Source organism: Fundulus heteroclitus, unplaced genomic scaffold (assembly GCF_011125445.2).
Source record: "Fundulus heteroclitus isolate FHET01 unplaced genomic scaffold, MU-UCD_Fhet_4.1 scaffold_205, whole genome shotgun sequence".
In the NCBI taxonomy this organism is placed as follows: domain Eukaryota; kingdom Metazoa; phylum Chordata; class Actinopteri; order Cyprinodontiformes; family Fundulidae; genus Fundulus; species Fundulus heteroclitus.
The window spans coordinates 78489-100524 of record NW_023396617.1 but is presented as its reverse complement, the minus strand read 5'-3'; the positions used below and the strand labels follow the sequence as shown (position 1 = coordinate 100524).

The following is a 22036-nucleotide window of genomic DNA, read 5'->3' as shown; positions in this document are numbered from 1 at the left end:
TGAAAATTTGCAGAAAAAGCGGAATATTTTAAAAAGTTTAAAAGTTAAAAGTACAAAAAGATATAGCCATCGATTCCAGAAGAAGCTGAATAGTTTAAAAATTGAATGGTTGAAATCGGACAAAAACTGTAGGAGGAGAAGAGAATCAAACTTTAAACAGTAAAAACGCGAAAGAGGATCTCAATAACTGTGAATGCCTACTGCATTCACAGTAATTACACATTCCTCCATAACCTTGAACACAGGCTGTAGTTCGGGTGAATAAACTGTTTTATTTTTGTGGCACAATTGAAACAGTAATAAAGTATTTGTTGACACAGTAACCCCACAAGCAAATTGAAATACTCAAGGAAGCAAGATTAACAACAAATGTCGGAGGAAAAAAACACACTAAGAAAAGTGAATTTAATTTCCAAACATTTGGTTTCAGTTCCTTCCAGTTTGTTTAATGTGTTTTAAAACAACCACAGGATAAATCAATACGTATAAAAAACATACATAGCTTTTTAATGGTACATGTATTTTTCTTGTCAACCTTTAAGTAATCAGCAGATACCCTCAAGTCATTTTCTCCAAGTCTCTGAGGGGCGACTCTAAGTCAAGTCTGCATTAGATGTACATTACAACCGTCTACTAGTGTACAACCAACATTTCAGAGGTTTTGTGTAACACGCCTTCGCATCTAAAAATATAAAAACATCTCCTTCAGGAACGTAATAGTACATCTCTTAATGTAGTGTTTGGTGACACTTTTTTTAGGTGGGTACACACTGCAGGCACATGATTACGCCTATGCATAATCTATAGGAAGAAATAATCAAAGCATAATCAAATGATTTTGCATCGTAAATGTAAAGAAAGAACACGTTTTCTGAACAACTACTAAAATATGAGATGCGTTAAAGTGAGTTGCGGTGTTAGACAGAGCAGGGCAACTTTGGGTTATCCAGATCTACGTCCATCAGTCCTTGGGTTTAAGATTACCTGTGCAGACATACTGCTTTTAAAGACATGCTTCCAATACAGTTTGGATTCCCGCGCTCTCAGATAAGATGACGGTGACTCTAACTACTTCCCTACTGGTATACCTACAAGCATGCAGAAACGTGGTTTCTCCACAGGAAACGTCCTGCGGCGTTAGTTCAGACCACTGGGTGGTATTTACTGACGTGTCTGTTTCTGTCCCCCGTCTGGGTAAAGGTTTGCCCACAGTGAGGGCAGGAGAAGGGTCTCTCTCCCGTGTGCGTCCTCATGTGAACGTTCAGCTTGTCTTTGCTGATAAAGCGTTTGTTGCAGCAGGTGCACGCGTACGGTTTGTCCCCCGTGTGGTAGCGCTGGTGCATCTTCAGCTCCGTCAGCCGGCCGTACGTCCGGCCGCACTCGGGGCACTCGTAGCTGGGCCGCTCGTCCATGTGCTGCCTGCTGTGCAGGCGCAGGCCGCTGGCGGAGCTGAAGCTCTTGCTGCACTGCAGGCACTTGAAGGGTTTCTCCCCGGTGTGGATGAGGACGTGCAGCTTGAGGCTGGCGGCGGAGGGGAAGCAGTTGCCGCACATCGAGCACAGGTGGGGCCTCTCGCCGGTGTGGATGCTGATGTGGCGCTCCAGCTTGTTCTTGTTCAGGAAGGTTTTGCCACAGAAGGGGCAGGTCTGCGGCTGTTCTCCCTCGTGAGAGATCATGTGCTCGGTCAGCTCCACCAGGGTCGAGTAGGCCAGGTCGCAGCGTGTGCACGAATAAGGCCGCTCCTTCTTGAACTTCCTGTGCTTGAGGCAGTGCTGCTCCAACTCCTTCTCCTGCTCGAAGGTTTCGATGCAGCAGCTGCACTGGTACGGCCTCTCCAGGGTGTGAGTCCGCAGGTGGTACTTGTAAGCCGTCAGCTTCAGGAAGACGCCGTCGCAGTGCGGACACTTGGACTCCCGCCTGTCGTGGACCAGCACGTGTCTCTTATAATGAGACAACTTCATAAAGTGCTTCTGGCACAACGAACAGTAGTACTGGTCATGCTGGTGGCCCTCCTCGTGCTTCTTCAGCGCATACTCCACTTTGAACTTCTTGCCACAGGTGCTGCAGGGGAAAGACTTCTGGTGAACCTGCATGTGCGTCTCCAGTTCTTCCGCGCTGTCGAACCGCTCGTTGCATTTGGGGCACGTCCCGTTGTTCTCCTTCGCGTGATCCTCCAGGTGTTTGTTGAGGTCCTCCGGGAAGTAGAAGATTTTCTTGCAGTCAGGGCACGAGTAAAACCTAGAGTTGGACGCTTTGCGATGGGACATGATGTGCCTCTTCAAATGATGCTGCCGGCCGAACTCTTTGCCGCAGTCGCCACAGGTGAGGCTTCGGGGACCCGGCAGAACCGCCTTGTGAAGTTTAAGGTGCTTTTCCAGCGTGGCCTTCTCTCTGAACTGCTTATTACACGCCAGACACGTGAGGCCGACGTGAGCGTGAGACCTTTTGTGTACTTTTAGGTCCAGCCAGGTGGTGAAACTCTTCCCACATTGGGGGCAGACGTACTGGCCAAGGCCGTGCTGAACTCTCACGTGGCGCGTCATGTGATAGGACTGGCTGAACATCTTGCTGCAGATGGGGCAGCTGAAGGGTTTTTCCTTCGTGTGCGTCCTCATGTGTCGCGCAAGGTTGTTTGGACCTTTGAAGCGCCTCCCGATGCAGATGGGACAGGAATTGTCTTTAGTCGGTTTCGCTCTGCCTTGCTCGGAGTCGACGGCTTCGCAGGCGTTTGCAGAAAGCTCCGATAAGTCTTCAGTCCTCACTTCAACGCAGCGAGTTGGCTGATCGCTCTGACCCTCCTTTGGGAACGACGGGTCTTTGTTGTGCGACTTGACGTGACTACGAAGCTCCTCGTCATTCAGGAAGACCTCATTGCAATCAGTGCAGTTAAGGATCTGCTCCTTGTGCGTTTTCTTGTGTTTAAATAGCTCTTCGGGGCTTTCCATGCTCAGCCCGCAGGCTGGGCACACATACGGGCCTGCGGCGTGCTGGTTCCTCATGTGCTGGGTCATGTGGTACGACTGGCTGAACGTGAGATTGCAGAGCGGACATTTGAACGGTTTTTCCCCCGTGTGCGTCCTCATGTGTCTGTTGAACTTGTCTGCGTTTTTGAAGAATCTCTCGGTGCAGATGGGACAGCAAAGCCCCTTCCGCTTGGCTGAAGGAGGGAAGAAGTCTTCAACTTTACCGTCATCGTTGTCTTCGCCCATGTCGCTTGATTGAAGTTTTTTTTCGTCTTCCACCATCTGAGTTGATGCGTCGCCGTTATCATCCGGTTCATCACATGTCACATTATTCTCCGCTGCGACCCGAGGCTCACCTGTATCGTTGCTGTCAGAGGTCTGATTCTGGACTGCAGCTGGTCTTCTTTGGGCTTCAGTGACAGACGGTTTTGGTGCCCTTTCCTCCCCGAGCCGAGGTCTACCTCTTTTCCTCTTTTGTTGGGGTTCAGACACAAGTAGCTCTGGTTTAGTCTTCTCCCCAAGCCGGGGCCTTCCTCTTTTCTTCTTTTGTTGGGGTTCAGTCACAGGTGCCTTTAGTTGAATAACGAGCCGAGGTCTTCCTCTTTTTCGCTTATTTTGTACAGGAGGCTCCCACTCCTCTCCGATATCCACACTCACCTCATGAAACTCAAACTGCTGCGATTCACTCGAATGAGACTCCACCTCTTTAGCAATAGTCAGGGCCTTGGCCAAGGTCAGTCGGTCCTTCCTACTCAGCAGCCTCTCTCTGAGCTGCGGATTGTTTGTCTTCTCAATCAGCTGATCTACTAGAAGTTTGGTCTTGAACTTTCCATAGTGACAATCTCCCAGCAGATTTTGGAGCGCTGTGACAAACTCCTCTATGGACTCTCCAGGCATCTGAGCCCTTTGGTGGAACTTAAGGCGGTGTGCCTGAGTGGCATGATCAGAGCTAAAATGTCTGGTGATCTCTGAAACGGCGTCAGCATACATAGTCGGATGCCTGATCAGAGTTGTGAAGACGAGCTGTCCCGCTGGGCCCAGAAAGCTCTGTAAGAGCAGCAGCTTACTGGAGTCCAGCATCGCTTTTTCACCGAATGCCTGAGCGTAGTGTTCAAAAGCTTTCAGCCATTTTGGCCAGGGCATGGTGAGCTCACCTGAGGCCAGAGAGAAAGGCGGCGGTGGGGGCAGGATTAGGAACAGGGGTTCTGGGCGCTGCTCTGAAGAGAGTTCCTCCATGTCCTCCACGGCTAACTCTGCAGTGACATCACACATTGTTCCTTTATAGGTTTGGCTCACAGGAGCTCAACAAAGCTCTTCTCTTAACTGCGTCGGATTTGATCAATATAGACCTCACCTTTCTTAGTCTGTCTTCAAATGTCTGATATTTCACAGGTCTCACGACAATCTTCTGTACTGCAAAAAAAACAAAACACAAACAGAACAAAACATAGTTAGAGGCGCCGTGTTGTCCTGTGCTTTTCTACCATTGATATAAAAAAATGAACAGAAAACTACCAGACAATCACAGAACAACACAGGACAAACAACTTTGCCCACATGCACACTCTGACTAACAAAGGAGGAACTTAGAAAGACTAAGTAAGATAACATACATCTCTTTATTTGGGAGAGAACCCATGTGTGCACCAGGAGAGCATGAAACCCTTTGCATGAAGCTGGGATTTGGTATTTATCATATTCATTTATGATCTGTTTCGTTCTAAGGTAACTGTGCAAAAGCAACTTTCCATCTATCTGGCCAACTTCTCCATCATGCAGTCCCGTGTCCAACATCCATTAATCTATAAACGGGTTCAACAAAGGACAGACTTTTGTTTCATAAAAGCAAATTGCTGAAATAATTTCTAAAAAACGTACTTTTATTTCAATAATCTCATCTGGGAGTTGACCTGAATTCAAACATAATATGAGCTTTAAACCCTGCTTATAAAACAAGATGGCCAGCCCCGCCATAGAAAATAATAAAAATATTACACAAAATGTTTGCTGCTGGTTGTATTACACATCTAAGAACAGGCTTTGCTTCACTTTTTTTTAACTTCACACCAGCTTAAAAAAAAAAGAGTAAATAAATAACTTAAAATGCCTCGTCTAAGGGGAAAAAGGTTTAATCTTTGGAGTGTTTTGACAAAATATTTTCCTAAACACATATTCAACATTGCATGTTATTACCAAAAACAACTTCCCTTTTCAGGACTCATATGGTGCAAAGTTTCATGGAAGCCCAGGAGAGTGCATTGGCAAGAAAACAAATAAAACAACATCTTCCAAAATTAAATCTTCAGAAGTAATCGATAAAGTCAATTTATTGCCCAGCCCTAAACGCTTTCATTCTATTGAAGCCTAACCATCGCCCTACATGGTGACAGACGTCGAGACTCATATGGGCTCACCACGGCCCGTCTCGTTCAGCGGTTCGATGATTTGGCCACAAGAAAAGAGACAGTGAATTCAAAGGCAAAAACAGTTTAACATATATTTATTACAATTTGGAATTCCAAAGTGGGAGACAACTTACAAGTTTTTAATCACAGTATCCTAATGTTATCCCGAAAATGCTCTCCGTGAGTTGTAAAATGTGTCTCAGCGTTTTACACTCGAAACAAGCCTTTTAACCCAGAGACGGTGCCAAAGGGAGCCAGACTAACCCCCCTTTGTGCAGCCTCCCAGCCTAAGTGCAGGCGCTGAGTCTGGCTAAAACATGTGTTTCCTGACATTTGACCGTTAAATGTGATCTATTACCCTAGCTCGGTTTCTGGGAGTTAACTGAAATAACATTGAGACCCTGAGAAAGGGATTTTAAAGACACTATCTGCTCTACAAGGCTCTCATAAATTCCCCGTTCCATTCTGTGGCTGGCACACGCTTCCTGAAGTCTGAATCTGGACACTTTCTCATCTTTAGGTTACTGGGTTATGGGTTGATATCTGTATAACTTTAAAATACACTATTATCATATAAGTGATTATATATTTCCATAACACAGATCCAGGTAAGAAGCTTCCTCCCGTACACACCCCTGATCTCAGTCCACTAAAAAAAAGCTAAGAAAATCTTGATGTCTGGAAAATGTTGGATTTTCCTTACGTTTCCCAATGATGACAAAAGTCCCATGCCTCCAGGTTTTAGGATTTTTGCTCAATTGGATTTAAATTCGATGTGGGCACAATGAAGGACTGTTAAATTCCAAAAAAAGTAAAAACAAAAGGACTGTTAAAGTCCTTCCAAATGGTCAAACGTTATGTTTGATGCAAACCACCTGAAACCAAATCCGGCATCCAAGCAGGACTGCAAGTGCAATATGGCACAAACCATGCTGCTCTAAAACAGAGATAGACACATTTGTGTGTTTATTAGCAATACAACAATAAAACTTGGGCTTCAGAATATACTGTTATCGCAAATATGTATATTGAAGAACTGCATGAACAGCAAGAAATGTAGGCTAATCATCTGAGTAGGATGGATTCAGGTACTCCATGGCTGTACTATGTTTGGTGTTAAATCCAGAATAAAACGCTTTGGATGGTAAATATGTGGTTAGGCGGTAAAGTCAACCTACAACTAAGATGCCCCAATGTCAAACAAGGGGAATGTCGACAAGAAGAAACTTTCCTTGTAGCTCAGAAGGAAAATAATGAGTTGTTTATTAGTGATTAAGGACTTGTTTCATCATCCAGATAACGAGTACCCGTGATTCAGATGGAGCACGAAACGACGGGCCCTAAGGTAGGGTGACCAGACGTCCCTGATTTCCGGGGACTGTCCCCGTTTTGGACCACCTGTCCCCGGCTAAAGCTGTCCCCGGAAATGTCCCCGATTTTACCGAGGGGGAAAAGTGTTACGGTAGCTGGTTGCGCTGCTGATAATATAAAGACGAGGAACAGAGCGCATCACTAGATGGCGGTAATGATCCTTTTGGATGTCAGATGCCATTAAAACACAAAGAAGAAGAAGAAGAGCGCACCACTTTTAAAACAGAAGAAGAAGAAGTGGAAAGTCGTTGTCAACCGGTGACAACTGATGGGGAACTGCTGTGTTATGGTAAGTGTGTTAATCGATTAATTTTATTTGGATCGGGCTGATCCTGTGATAAATGTTTGTTTTTTGTCCAGGTTAAAAAAATAATCAATAAATAGTAAGACAAGACCACGAGTTGCTGCTCACCTGAGTAAAAGACACTCGCATAAAATGTAACAAAATGATTGAAAACTCTTTGTAAGGCGCTAATCTGGTACGCTGGTTCTCCAGGGATAAACAAGGGTTTGTATAAAGATGTTTTAGAACGGGTATGTGACCGTTTAGTTTATATTTCAGAGTAGGGTTATTTAATTTGTTTTGATGATTTATGGTTGTGATTTATGAGCATAGAATTCCAGGCTTAGGTTTAGTTTTATACTGCTCACTTTGGATTTATAAAAGTTCCTCATGAAAAAATAGGAGTCAGTAACAGGAGAACTAAATGAGAAAAGATCTGCATGATCTGAGAATGAAGGAGGAAGAGATAACCACCTGTTTAATGGTAATTTATTATGTGGTTTTTGCTTGTAGCTCCTAATTTTTTTGTATTCAGATGAAATAATAATAATAATAATAATAATAATTATTATTATTATTATTATTATTATTATTATTATTATTTTATTATTATCATATATTAGTATAATAAGTATTCATGTTGCACATCCTAATGTTTTTGGAGGTGATTTTGATTATATGTCTCTGTTTTAGAATAATGTAAGATCGATGCTGGAGGAGTGAGGAAGAGGATAGGAAGACAGGATTGAATGAGAGAGGAGGAAACTAGGAACGCTGATAGAAAAAAAGGTTGACAAAAAGGGAGAAATATTTAAAGCAGAGAGCAGGCAGAAGTCAAAAGAGGGCTACAAACAAAAGGGAAAGTGGAGAGGGAAGAAGGCAGACAAGACTGAATGACAAGATGGCTCTTTCAAAGAAGAGGAAGTGTCATTTTACGGAAAAATTACAATCAGAATTTCCATTTATACGTCCTTGTCGGCCAGACCAGGATGACACGATGGTACACTGCACCTTTTGTAAATCCTCACTTTCCATTGGGAGTGGTGGGAGATTTGCTGTAGTGGAGCATCAGCAAACAAAAAAACACAAAGCCTCTTTAACAGCCAGTGCAGGTGTGCTCTCTGTCACAACATTCTTCAAAAAGGTTGAGCCTTCTCAAAAAGAATATGACTTAGCCATACAAGAGGGAATCTTAGCATATCACACTCTAAAACATAACCATAGTTACCGCTCCATGGACTGCACAGCACAGCTGACAAGAAAATTGTATGAGCCAAAGTTTTCATGTGCTAGAACCAAAGGTGATGCCATAGTGAGGAACATTTTTGCACCATGGGCAGCCACTCTACTAACACAGGATCTAGAACAGGTTGATTTTGTGTCCCTGTCTATAGATTCATCCAATCATGGACATATAAAGCTGCTGCCAATAATAGTTTAGATATTGCAAAATATGTGATGGCAGCACATCTGTTGAAACAAAACTGCTTGATTTTGTGGAGCTCAGTGGAGAAACAGCAGAAGAGCTTGCTGCTCAGATCCTGGTGGTGATAGAAAAATACACCCTTGGGGAAAAAATAGTGGCCATCTCCGCTGACAACACAAACACCAACTTTGGAGGGCTGAATAGGGCAGAGGGTCAATGTTCATACCAAAGTGAAAGATTCTCTGCAACGGGAGGTGATTGGTTTGGGTTGTCCTGCCCACATCATTCATAATGCAACAAGAACAGCTATGGATACAATTCCTATTGATGTGGAGTATCTTCTCACAAAAATCTTTGGATATTTTCATATTTTTACTGTTCGAGTAGAAAGACTGAAAAGTTTTTGTGAGTTTGTTGGCCAAGAATATGAAAATATCCTAGGACACAGCAATGTCCGCTGGCTGTCCATGCAGCGGAGTGTCAAAAATGTATGCACCTCTAAAATGTTTTTTCCTCTCTGAAGAAAAGTGCCCTGTTGTCCTGCAGAGGATGTTTGAAGATCCACTAACTGAAATGTGGTTGGCCTTTGCCCATGGAAACCTGCCAATATTCATAGATGCCATCAAAATGCTTGAAGGCCAGGACCGCTGTGCTGTGGAATCAGCAGCAATTTTGAGAAAACTGGAAACAAAACTTACAGCAAGACATGATGACCATTTTATACCACATCTGGTGCAAAGTCTGCTCAGGGAGCTTGAGGAAAATGGAGCAATGACAAGACAGACCTTCCTGAAAACATCCCAGTCGTTCTTCAGTACAGCTCTGAAGTATTTACAGGCATAGGGAAAGCATGCAGATGGTTTAAACAACGTCCACTGTCTCCTGTTAAAGAAGACGCCCCTTCGTCAAGAGATCCAGAAAGCAACAGCCTCACTTCAAGAAAAATGCCCAAATGTTACCATCAGAGAGGATGATTTATTTGATGAGGTTTCTGCACTGCATGAGTTCCTTAAAGGGGGATCACTTGATGAATGGAGAAAATCCGAGACACCACTGAGTCAGAGATGGAGCAAAGTTTTCAACCACTTTAAAGAAAATGACATCCCCTACACTAACCTGGCTAGATTAGTGTCTGTTATCATGTGCTTACCTGGAAGTAATGCACCAGTAGAGAGGGTGTTCTCGGTCATGAATGATATATGGACTGATAGCAGAAATAGGTTCACTGTTCCAACTATCAAGGCCATGCTTACCGTGAAGACAAACATCAACCTCCCTTGCCAGGAGTTCATGGAGATGCTTGTCAAAGAAAAAGCAATCCTGAAGAAAAAACATTCATCTGAAAAATATGCAGATTAGTTGAGGAAAGATTCAGGGAGGGATTGGGAAACTGACAGTGACTGGAAGAGCAGGAGTGAAGAGGGAGCGTTATCTAAGCCTTAATGAACAATACAGAAGCTGTGAAAAGAAGGAAATGATATATGTATATGTTATTGCTGTTTAAAAATATGGACTATTCTTGGATTATATACATTGTGTTGATGTTAAGCCTATTCTGCTGTTCAATGGTTCAATTTGTTTAAGACATTTAAAAAGTTTTGGTTTTTTTTGCTTTTTACTTGCTATGTCTTCTCTTAAATTATTTTACCCAAATTGCCAGGGCCACTGCCTCACACTCTGTTAATATTTCTGTTTCAAACATTTAAAATGTATAGTATGTATTAATAAAGTTCAAGTGATAAAGCATTGACATGATTTGAGTGATAAACTAACATATTGAATGATGTAGTGTGTGAAGAATGCTATGTAAAACAGAGTAGCTATATACTCAGGTTTGAGTTCAGTAGCCCAATTGCACAAGGATATAACCTCTTTCTGTGTTTCACTGCACTTCCCTAGCTGTGGCAGAATGAATAGGCAACTTTAGTTGTATTTTTTTCTTGTGTTTCAAAAAATATCAGTTCTGCACATATATATATATCTTCTTCTCCTCTTATTTTATCCAGACCTCTGGATATCGTGGCTGATGGCTCTTCAGACACAGAAGGCCTTGAAGAAACCAGAGATGATCTCATGTTAGCTGACTCACTGACCGGAGTTAACTCACCTTATAGGAGCAAACATTATACCAGCACATCAACTACTACCAGACACATAATGTAGTTATACACACTTTATGTAAGTTTATACATGCTCATGCTGCACTACACACACAATCACTGGCATTCATGTCAAGGGGATTCCAAGTCTGTGCCTTTTTTTCCCCTCACATCACAACCTATTTTCTCATCCCAAACAGGCTCTAAGCACAGCTCCAGTTATTACTGAACTTCAGTTCAGGAAGTTATTACTTCCTGAACTTCAGCAGCTACTTTTTTTCCTGTATTTCATTACTGGACAGACTGATTATTCCAGGTGTGTCTGACTTCAGCAACCAGCCAGACACACCTGGATAAATCAGCTTGTCCAGTGATGAAAGACAGGAAACAAAGTAGCTGCTGAAGTTCAGGAAGTAGTGGAGCTGTGCTTATAGCTCATTAGTGGGATAAATGAATCTGCTTCTTTGAGATGCAGAGGCCCCTGATGCGGTCAGCTGACAGTAACAAACATATATCACCCTTTACCTGCAGCCTTGACTGCTACTTGTTTTTTATGTTAATATGATAGATATGTAGATGTGAACAGAATGAGTATTTGTTGCACTTTTTTGAAGAGGTGGGGGACTCTGTCTCCACAGACAGCCACAGGCTAAAGGTTTGTATTTACTTTTCTGAATTTCTTTTCCTCGTGTCACTCTCCGCTTAGGAGGCCGCAGAGCTCTTTGGGCCCCACAAAATTTGAAAGCCCTGCTAACGACCCTTGACCCCTCCATTCCCACTCCCACCATTTTAACCCAACCCAGAGACACAGTTTTCTATTAATAACGCTATTTATTCATTTTATTAATCTTGGGATAAACTAAAAGTGTGGAAAGGCACATTCCTGGCTTTTACACTTGATTTTGTTGTTTAAATATTAATAAATATGTAAAAATAAATGAAACCATTACTGTCCCCGTTTCCTAATTTCATCTTGACAAGATGTATTGATTTTTATCCACGAGCAAGAAATGTCCCCAGAATTGACTTCAGAAATCTGGTCACCTTACCCTAAGGGGCATAAAATCATATCTGTAACCGCGGTGCGTGACTCTGTGCCGTGTTTATAACGTGGCTATAAAATGAATGGGGGGGGGGGGGGGTGTAAAAAAAAATAAAACCTGGGGCCCGCCATGAGAGAAAGCGCCCCTGTGATCACAAACACACAATGGTCAGTAACGGTTTATAGCGGACTTGGGTAAAGTTAGAAAGATATTCACAGATTCGGCTTTTCCGGATCAATAACTCATCGGCGGATGATTTATTCTACAAAACAGACACCTCTCTGTGACCACACCATGGCAGACAGTCAGCTACAACCGTAGTTTCCTCAAAACGAGTCTCCCACCGCGCAGGGAGAATTACATTGGACCCAATGCAGAGCTCGCGGCTCCGCAGATGCTTAGGGACCGTGTGCAAGCAGAGCGGAAAAACTCACCAAAGCAAAGAATGTGAGGAGGGTCGCACAACTCACGTGTTCAGACAGGCACACATGGAGCGCTTGGGCTGCAGGCGGCTGCAGCTACAGCTCCCAGCTCGAAGCTGCGCTGCAGGTTTTAATCGCACGACTCTGATGCTGCGATGTTAGGCCGATAAGAGGAGGCGAGAGGCAGAGAAACTGGAGAAAATAATGTTTTAAAACAAGCCCAATAAGACCGAACAAGCTCGGAGCCTTTTCCTCTAGCATGGCAGCGCCCTACAGCGCCCCCTGTCGGCAGGGAGCCAAAACACAAGCCACGTTTGTTTCAGTGTTTGTAATGTTGATACACGTTTTTCATGAGCTCATGAGCATATTATTTCAGGTTTTCATGGAAGGAATACAAATACAAACAGACGAATGGCAATTAATATAATTAGAATATTTGGCAAATTTAATATGCACGGGTAATTTTTCATCATTACTTTTCCAGCTTTGGTTAAAAAAAATCGAACTATATTTATCCACTATTTCAAAAAGTACAAACAAAAAACATATTTAATGTGCTACAATGTGCTCTTTTTCCGTTTAGTTCGTTTTTGTAACGAATGTATTTATTGTAATCCCCCTGGCATAGTTTGTTACATATCCTATGTTCTATTCTTTTTTTATATCGTTGCATTTGTAAGCAAAGATTATTTTCAATACAAACAAAAAAAAAAACATTTCAGCAACAGGACAATTCAAAGTGCTTCGCATGATGAAAAAATAAGAAAAAAAACCATGTTGACTTTCTTAAGGAAGCGTAGGTCCTTTCAGTGTCTGCAGCAGATGGAATAGTGGTTAGAGCCGGGTGCTTGCGTCATGGGAGCGCTGCAAGGTCCCTGGTTTGAATCCCACAGGCAGCAAAACCCTTTTCAACATAGTTGCAGCCCACTGCTCCCTAACGAATGGGTTAATGCTGAGGACACATTTCAGGGGAATGTACAAAGTTGCAATGATGGAAAAATATGACAGCTGTGGAGTTTATGATCTATTCTGCTTTCATCTCCTGCGGAAGCAGTGACAGAGCCGTTGAACTTAGTAAAGAAGGCTGGTTCTGTTCTGGGGAGCCCTCTTCTGGAGATGATTGCGCAAAGACAGATTCTTTATAAAATGAAGAACAGACTACTCTCAGCATCCTCATCAGTCTGTCATACAACAACTGTGTTATAAGACAGACCACTACAGAAGATCCTTCCTACCCACAACCATCAGCATCTACGAACAACATTTTGAAGAAACCCGCATTAAATTAGTTACATTTAATCTCCCGTTGGGATTATTTAAATAGAATTAAAAAAAGTTAGGGCTGGGCAAGTTAACGCGTTAATTTCAGGTTACTGCGCTGACTGCAGCGCGCTGTCACGGCCATAGACATAATATAAGAGTAGACCCCGCATTGACTGTCGCGGCGCAGGAATTACGGCCGCCATCTTGGGGCGGTCGACCTGCTACCCTAACCTGCTGATTCAAGCTGAACACACTAATGATATCTCAGCACTGGGCGGCGTATTTTTGTTTAAATCGACGGACTATTGACGTCAGCGCTCGAGGGATAACTTTTCACAAGTAAGATTAAAAGATATTGTTTATATTAGAATGTGATTTTTCTAATATTAGATAGAGAGATACAGGTCTACACGTCCAAGTTTTTGTGACTTAGTCTCTCCAAAATTGCATCTACTCCGTGAGGGCATCTGAGCTTTAGACATTGGTGAATAAGATATTCACCAATGAATATATTATTCAATATATATATATATATATATATATATATATATATATATATATATATATATATATATATATATATATATATATATATATATATATATATTGTTTTTTTCCGCTAATGTCTAACAAAGCTCTGATGCCTTCACAGAACAGCTTTTTTTTTTTGTTATGGCCTGGGTCTTGGACCATAACAAATCAAAGGGAAGCCCCGCCATGGGATAACTTAAAACGGGATTTATTTAACAAAAATCATAACTGGTTGGAGAAGAGAGGGAAAGAGAAAAGTAGGTGGCAGAGAGAGAGAGAAAGAATGAGCTGAGCTCCTCCGAGCTGTTCTGATCTGAGCTGCTCCCAGCTGGGGTTGATCATCTGGTGCTTGGGCTGGAGCGGAGCTTGCGCTGTCAGGTGAGGAAGTTTGCTGCCGTCAGTCTGGCAGCTGCCTCCACTTCCAATCAGCACCAACTAGAAGCTCTACACAGGGACTCAGAGAAAACTCTCTATATATATATATATATATATATATATATATATATATATATATATCCTCCTGAGACCCAGCCCATTGACTTATGTCCACTGTAGTGGACATTTGAGTTTCATCCCTCTCCTTTAAATCTTTTATGCTAGTCTCTTAATTCCTGCTGTACTGTACAGAGGACATCCTGGGCTTTTCAGTGATATTTTATTTGATTGGCTGGTAGGCCGGAAACCCCCTCTATCTTTCAATCCAAAATGGATGCCATAGGAACAAGCACATTTTATGGAAAGATAAGAGGTGAGTCAAATATTGTTTGTCAATGGTTTTGTTACTATGATAATCATATATTTTCTTGTTCATTAAGGTGTAAGGAATCATATATTTAGTTATGATAGCAAATACATTATGTATCTTTTGAAAAATTTGCCATTTTATGAATGTCAACTATAGTGGACATCAGGACTATCTTCATGTAAATAATGACTCCACATTTTTATAGGAAACAGAACTGAAGCAGAAAGAATTCTTCACAAAATAATCGAGGGAGATTCAGATTTAGAGTTGTCAGATGATGAGAGAGATGAGGATGAGTTTCAACCAGTGAGAGAAGACGGCAATGAAGAAGACGAAGATGATGCAGAAGGCTCAGTTGAAGGGACAGATGCAGACACAGAGTCAGACACAGACAGGGATGAGCAGGAAACTCGACGCCCCCTGTGGGCCAGGAGTAATATGTATGTTTGATGCAGTTCCACAATTTTAAATTTAGCTGCATTGAGTATATAAACTGTTATTTATCATTTATTAATCTTTTTTTTCCCTTCCGATCAGATTTGCACCTGTGTTATCTGAGCTTCCTGTGTGTCAAGATGACCCTACAACACGTGCAGACTGGAGTCCAATTAAATACTTTTCACAGTACATTGACAACAAGGTCTTTGAAGATTTGGCAACATACACAAATCAAAGAGAGCTGCAAAGCAGAGGAGTGTGTATGAAAACTACGCCACAAGAAATAAAAATCTTCTTTGGCATTTCAGTCCACATGGCCTGCCTTGGCTATCCCAGAATTAAAATGTTTTGGGCCAAAAAAACTAAAGTGCCAGTCATAAGTAGCAAAATGTCTAGGGATAGATTCTTCAGGATAAGAAACTCCCTCAAGATTGTCAATGACCTGGCTGTAACAGAGGAAACAAAGAAGGCAGATATTCTTTGGAAAGTTAGGCCAATACTCGATCGTGTACGGCAAGGCTGTCTCAGCCTTGCAAAGCGAGAGACGGTCTGCATTGATGAGCAAATCATCCCGTTCACAGGCCGTTGTCCAGTCAGGCAATATGTTCCTGGCAAGCCAAACCCTACTGGCCTAAAGGTCTTTGTCCTTGCATCCCCAAATGGTCTGATGCTTGATTTTGAAGTCTACCAAGGGAAGAATACCTTTACAGTCCAAAGGTTAGGAGTTGGAGCTGCAGCAGTTCTACGGATGGTTGAATCTGTTCCAAAAGGAAGCCACATATTCTTCGACAGGTACTTCACAACCATAGATCTATTGGATGCATTGCTGGCAAAGGGCCTTCCTGCAACTGGAACTATAATGAAGAACCGTGTCCCAAAGCTGTGCCAGCTGCCAGAAGACAAACAGTTGAAAAAAGAGGGGAGAGGAACATCAGTGTCAGTGGCCAGAAAGAGTCCTGAGCTGGCCATCACAAAATGGTTTGACAACAAACCAGTGCTCATGGCATCCACTGTACATGGGAAAGACCCGGAAGACATCTGTACCAGATGGTCCAAGAAAGAAAAGCACATGGTCCAGGTTAAAAGACCAGCAGTAATTAAGCAGTATAATGACAACATGGGTGGCGTGGATCTTTGTGATCGCATGCTTAGCTTCTATCGTATGTCAAGCAGGACAAGGAAATGGACATCGCGTGTGATCAGTCACTTCTTTGATGTTGCCATCACAAACTCCTGGATACAATACAAGTCTGACAGCAAAGCTCTGCACAGAGCATCCAAGAACACACATCAGTACCTGGACTTCAAATTAGTCCTAGCTGAAGAGCTGTTGGAGAGTCCGGAACTGGATAACAGCTGTGAAGAGAGTGAGGATGAGTATGAGCCACCATCTAAAATGAGGATCCCACAACCAGAGCCATCCGTGCGCAGAATAGGAGCCACGCACATGCCTGAGATGATGGATACCAAGCATGCAGAAAGATGCAGAAATAAGGGCTGCAAGAGCAAGACGTACATGAGATGTACCAAATGCAAGATGTTCCTCTGCATTGCCAAAAAGAGAAATTGCTTCCAGGACTATCACCACTAACAAAGAACATACTAAGAACAAAATGAAGAGTGAAGGAAAAACTAGATTGGATTCAGTTTGACAGAAGAAATAAATCCCCAAAAAATCAGTTTCACATTAGTTCTATGTTCATTGTTCAAATAACTCAAGGATTCAAGGGGGCCAATAAAAGGATTGAATTGTAAAGATAATTTTGCAAAATGTAAGTTCAAGAATAATAAATGTGTCTATTTTATAATCAAAATGTCTGTATTCTTGTATAATAGTCAATTTACAGCCTAAAATGTTTGTATTCTTAGTTAAAAAAACTCTATAATCTGGTAAAATTTTTATCTACCAAATGTGTCTGTTTTCGTACTCAAATGATCCTGTTGTCCACTACAGTGGACATGCTGTAAAATAAAAATAAAGAATAAAAATAAAAATGTGGGAATTGTAGGATGTTTTTTTAACCCTAAACAGGTATGGAATCACAAAAAAATATGATTAGGAAAAAAAATATTTTCCTTGGTTCTCAGGAGGATATATATATATATATACTGTAACTGTGTTTTTGTATATAGTAATAAAAAATGTTTATTAAAGTGTATGAGTGGCTGTGTTTTGCAGCATACATAAATTCTGTCAGAATATTCAATTACTTTTAACCACACTAAGAATATTTAAATGCACTGAACAATTTGTTATAATAGCTATAGCTTTAAAGTAAAAAAAAAATAAAAAAAACAATGTGAAAATTAGTTCAATAATCAGCGAGTATAGTTGACTAAAATTGCTTCTGCACCTGTTTAAAACATTACACTGAGCGGAGTTGTCGACCGCCCCAAGGTGGCGCCCCTAAATCTCGTCCGCGCCTATAGGCGACAGCGGTCGATGCGGGGTCTACTCTTTATATATGTCTATGGTCACGGCAGCACTCTCCCGCTCCCCCTCCCCTCTCGTACATGGCTCAGCGGCGCCAGCCAATCAGCACGCATTCTCAGCCTGGCCCGCCCACTCAGCTCTCACACAAACTCAACACACAAACAATCACGTTGCTCAGAGAGACCGCAGCAGCGAAAAAACATGAACAGGGGAAGTAGCACCGTTTGGCTTTATTTTAATACCGTAAATGAAATCAAGCTTTATGTTTTGTAAAAAGCCGGTTCATTTCAGTGGAAACACAACAAATTTATCTAAGCACGTGAAAAAACATGAAAACGTTGAGCCACAGAAACGGAGAGAGGAGACGAAACTTCTATCATTGCCCCGACAGACCCACAGACTGACGTCTCTGAGGCGTTTCAGTCCTCCATGGAACATCAAGGTAGATCAGTGGTCATCTTCAGCAGCAGTTCATGTTAACTTTCAAAGTAGATATTATCTATCATATGTTACTGGAGCCCACACAGAAAATGTAATTAAGAACTTGAAAGAACCAAGTATATACATTAAAAAGTGTTATTTAAGATAAGATAACATTAGCTAATCCTTTTTTTATCCCACGATGGGGAAATTTATAGGATTAAAGCAACAAGCAGGTGCACACAACACAGACAAAATTACATAAGGATTGAAATATATAAGAGGTGGATTAGCGAAAAAACACTGAACATAACATTATTGTTATTATTATTATTTAATTGTAATAATAAAATAAAAACCACAAAACCTAAAAGGTCAACAGTTTCATGATACATCAAGCTTAGGGACTGGCTAATATACAGCAGGTCAAAAAAGGCCATATTTTGGCTGCAGTGCTTGCTGTTCTCTTATGAAGAAAAGATCAACTAGTGCACTAAATTCAATAGATGGGTTGAAAATATCCAGTATAAAATAAGTGCTACAAATGTTACAACACTTTTGTTCACATGGCAGCAGGATATTAAAATAAAAGTGCTCTTTACACTACTTTTGAATTCATTCTTGGAGTTTGCGCATACAATGCGATTAATCATGATTAATCGGGCAAATTATGCGATTAATCGCGATTAAAAAATTTTAATCGTTGCCCAGCCTTAAAAAAAATACATTACAGTGACATAATTAAAGAAAGTTCTGACGTTCACTGACAACATGACGGTCATTGGTCTGCAGTACAGACAGGAGGTAGACCGGCTGGTCCACTAGTGCAGTCAGAACCAGATGGAGCTTAACCTGCTCCTGCCTCCACTCACTATCCGTCCAAACTACAACAAACAATTAAGTCTGCAGGGAGGATCATCGGAGGTGACTTTGCTACAACCCATGATTTGTTCCACTCTAGTAAAAAGGGCAGGTAACATGTCTGCAGACCCCACACACAAGCTGCTTAGACTTTTACCTTCAGATTGTAGCTATAGATCTACAACCAGCTGCCACAGACACTCTCTCTTCCCCCAGGATGTCCCCCTGATGGGCGCAGCGCAGCAGCCGCAGTCCCCACAGCCCCCGCAGCTCTTGACTTCTCTCCGAGCTGCTCGCCTCCCGTCTCTGGTTGCCTTCTCGTTCGTCCCTCGTCTCTCTTCTGACCGCAGCCTCGGCGTGCTGCCGCCGGACTCTCCGCCTCGGTCTTCTGTAAAACCCGCCGTGAGGGTCGCGCTTGTCCGTCGCCCCGCTTGACTGGTCCTCTCGCGTTTTCTCCTCATTCACCAGGTCTTCGTAGAAGGGACATTCTAAAACGCTTAACGTGAAAAACCTTAACATGAAAAACTTAATGTCATATAACGTCCATAATAATTGGACTTTGGGTTCGACTTTTTGACAGTTTTAAGTGGTTATGATAAGCAATATATGAGCAAAATTTGGTGATCACTGAGCGTTGTTTAGGTACATTGAATTGCGTTAAGCTTTTTCCTTTCAATAGGCCTCAATGAAGCAGAAACGCCTAATGTTAAATAACGTCCATAATAATTGGACTTTGGGTTTGACATTTTGACAGTTTTATGTGCTTATTAGGTAGCCTCGTGAGACCATCCTGATCTCGCGAGCTTTCAAGGTTTCACTCGCAGATCAGTCTGGCTACTCTCCGTTAAAGAAAATTTGGAGCCGTTCACCAAACGAACGTGCAATCAGCGTTGGCTTTGAGGCGGGTTGAGGTGTGACGCAACGGGAAGCGCGTCAGTTCAGTCTAAACAACATGGCGGTTTCAGCCGATGAAACTAGCGTTAGCGCGGCTATCGAGCAAGTTTTATCGGAATTACAGAGTATTTATTTGCTGAGCTAACGAGCCTTTACCTGCAGCAGCAAGAGTAGCTTGGCTTGTGGTTGTGTTTTCGTCGTCGCTCTGTTACGAGCGACAACGAATCTGATTGGTTCATTTGGCCCGTCTATCACCAACATAGGCCAATCAGCTAACCAGTATTTTCGCCCCTTCCCAAAGTTACTTCAACGGAAGGTTTCCAGATGGATATGCGGAGCAAATCTATCTGGCGGAGTCAGGTAACTTATTAGGAGCAATATGAAAGAGAAATTTGGTGATCATTGTTCGTTGATTAGGTACATTAAACCACATTAAGCCTTTTTCTCGCCATAGGCGCCAATGAAGAAGAAAACATTAATGTGAGATATCTTCTATAATCGTTGGATTTCGGTTTATTTTTTTTGACAGGCTTAAGTCTTTATGACAAGCTATGGCCATGTGAAATTTGGTGATGATTCCTCTTGTTTTCCTACCTTAAGCCACGTTAAGCTTTTTCACGTTAAGCGTTTTAGAATGTCCCTTCGTAGAACCTCCTGACTTCCTCCCCGCTCGGCTTTGGCCTTTTTTCAGAGAAGGTTTGTTGTTCCGATCTGAAACAAAACGTATCTTGCTCGCTGGTGGGGATACACCCTAAAACAGCCATGGGACGCGACAAATTTCTAATCTGCCCGGTTAAAAGCCCACCTTACGTAAACAAACCAGGACGCTTGTTAAAAGCCTCGTTAGAGCTGAGCTGGAAGTAAATAAATCGAATTAGCTGAAGCCTAAACTCACCCTCTTTCGCGACGAGCTAATCGCAAACTAGCCACTATCCGCAGCCCGAGCTGTTTTAAATCAACGCAAACGATGATTACTTAATAACCACCAACATTATCGGAGTAGCTTAAAATACAGTGTACTTAAAACTCTGTTTCATAAAAACTGGGAGCATAAGACATTAGTGTTTGAAGCTAGAGTTGACTTTCCGGCAGAACTCAACGTTTCCAGGGGGACCAATCTGGATGCTGCCCCCTACCGGCTTGGAGGCTCAAATCTTGTTGCATTTCTGACTGTTTCATGAACAAATACCACTCATAAAATAATATATTTTTTTAACAACTTAGCATTTAAATCAGTTGGTTACTCTATGACAATAATAAAGTATTTTTGGAACTGTCAGCATGTGGAACAATTGATAAATCGTGCTGATTTTCCAACTTATAACAAAATTGTTTAATAACGTCTGGCAGTTTTCCTAAATCTAAATCTAAACTTTCAGGTGGGATGCGGTACATGTAACACTTGCTCTTAGTTCACTTTCTGCTGGTTTCTTGTTAATTCTCCATTGGACATCACAACAGAACAGTGGAGGACTCCTGCTTTCAGCTGTTTGGACCCATTATCACCTTTACACTGTAAGGTTTTCTTTGAATATTACTAACAGTGGCCCAAATATCACCAGTACTACTGGCTGAAAACTCGAATGCCATAAAACTATGGCTTTAGAAGGCCATTACTATCATTAAATGGGATCTAAACTGTGATTTTTACCTACCTTCCTCTGCTAACAATAAACACACACAAAGTAGTTCTACAGAAGGCTCTGATTTAAGTTAGATGGCATTTATAACATGCTTGTCAACAAGATGTTAACCGGTACCGGTTAACATCTTTGGGAAAATTAATCCTACCATTTCTGCTTCTAATCCTAGAAGCAGAAATGTTTTTCTTCTGCACTCCATTAAAGGCCTCACTGAATCCTCTCTGAACTGGCAAATACTTTTACGTACAGTTTCTCAGCCATTTTATATGCATCTGATTGACAACCCACCTTATTTTTCAAAGAATAAAAGTTTTATGGTGTGCTATTTTACAAAATCTAGTTACGTTTGTTCCAAACAGCGTTATGCCCATAGCGCCCTCATGTGGGCAGATGATTCATTCACTCTTCTGTGATGTGGATCAACCGTCTTCTCCATTTTTAATACGATTGACTGTATTTTACAATACCAGGTGTTCTGTTAGTAGATTTTAATGTCCTTTGTAACATTTTTAATGCCCCTAAGTACCCATGACACATGTAAAGGCAAACTCTGGAAACTCAATGTATTGTAAAGTGCCTTGAGATGATTAATTTAAGATACAGCGCTATACAAATGAAATTGAGCTGAAAATATTAGGCCCAAAACAGAGTGGATGCAAAAATGGCTGCTACAGAACATTTTAATATGCTAGAATGCATATTTCACAAATCTTTTTATTTAAGTATTTTTATGCTACCGGTAATCAAATTTAATGCATTTTAATTCCACTTGAGGCCCTTTTTCTTCTAACAAAA

At 41.9% G+C, this 22036-nt stretch overlaps 2 protein-coding genes across 5 annotated transcripts; one reads left to right on the top strand and one right to left on the bottom strand.

Moving 5' to 3' along the window:
* Positions 1 to 247: 247 nt before the first annotated feature.
* Positions 248 to 18947, bottom strand: LOC118559026 (zinc finger protein 271-like). 4 transcript variants are annotated; one of them, XM_036129708.1, is made up of 3 exons: positions 18862 to 18947; positions 4318 to 4376; positions 248 to 4216 (listed from the first exon to the last, which is right to left on the bottom strand). In XM_036129708.1, the coding sequence occupies exon 3, from the start codon at positions 4197 to 4199 to the stop codon at positions 1143 to 1145; it is 3057 nt and encodes a 1018-aa protein (XP_035985601.1). In that variant the 5' UTR covers positions 4200 to 4216; positions 4318 to 4376; positions 18862 to 18947; the 3' UTR covers positions 248 to 1142. The 4 variants fall into 4 exon arrangements, with proteins under 4 accessions (XP_035985601.1, XP_035985600.1, XP_035985602.1 ...); XM_036129707.1 differs by lacking the exon at positions 18862 to 18947 and adding an exon at positions 12025 to 12276; XM_036129709.1 differs by lacking the exon at positions 18862 to 18947 and adding an exon at positions 12061 to 12276 and having other exon boundaries at positions 4318 to 4371.
* LOC118559027 (piggyBac transposable element-derived protein 3-like) lies at positions 14352 to 16973 on the top strand. The gene is made up of 2 exons (XM_036129710.1): positions 14352 to 14554; positions 15089 to 16973. Exon 2 carries the CDS (start codon positions 15252 to 15254, stop codon positions 16578 to 16580), a length of 1329 nt encoding a protein of 442 aa, XP_035985603.1. The 5' UTR covers positions 14352 to 14554; positions 15089 to 15251; the 3' UTR covers positions 16581 to 16973.
* Positions 18948 to 22036: the final 3089 nt, after the last annotated feature.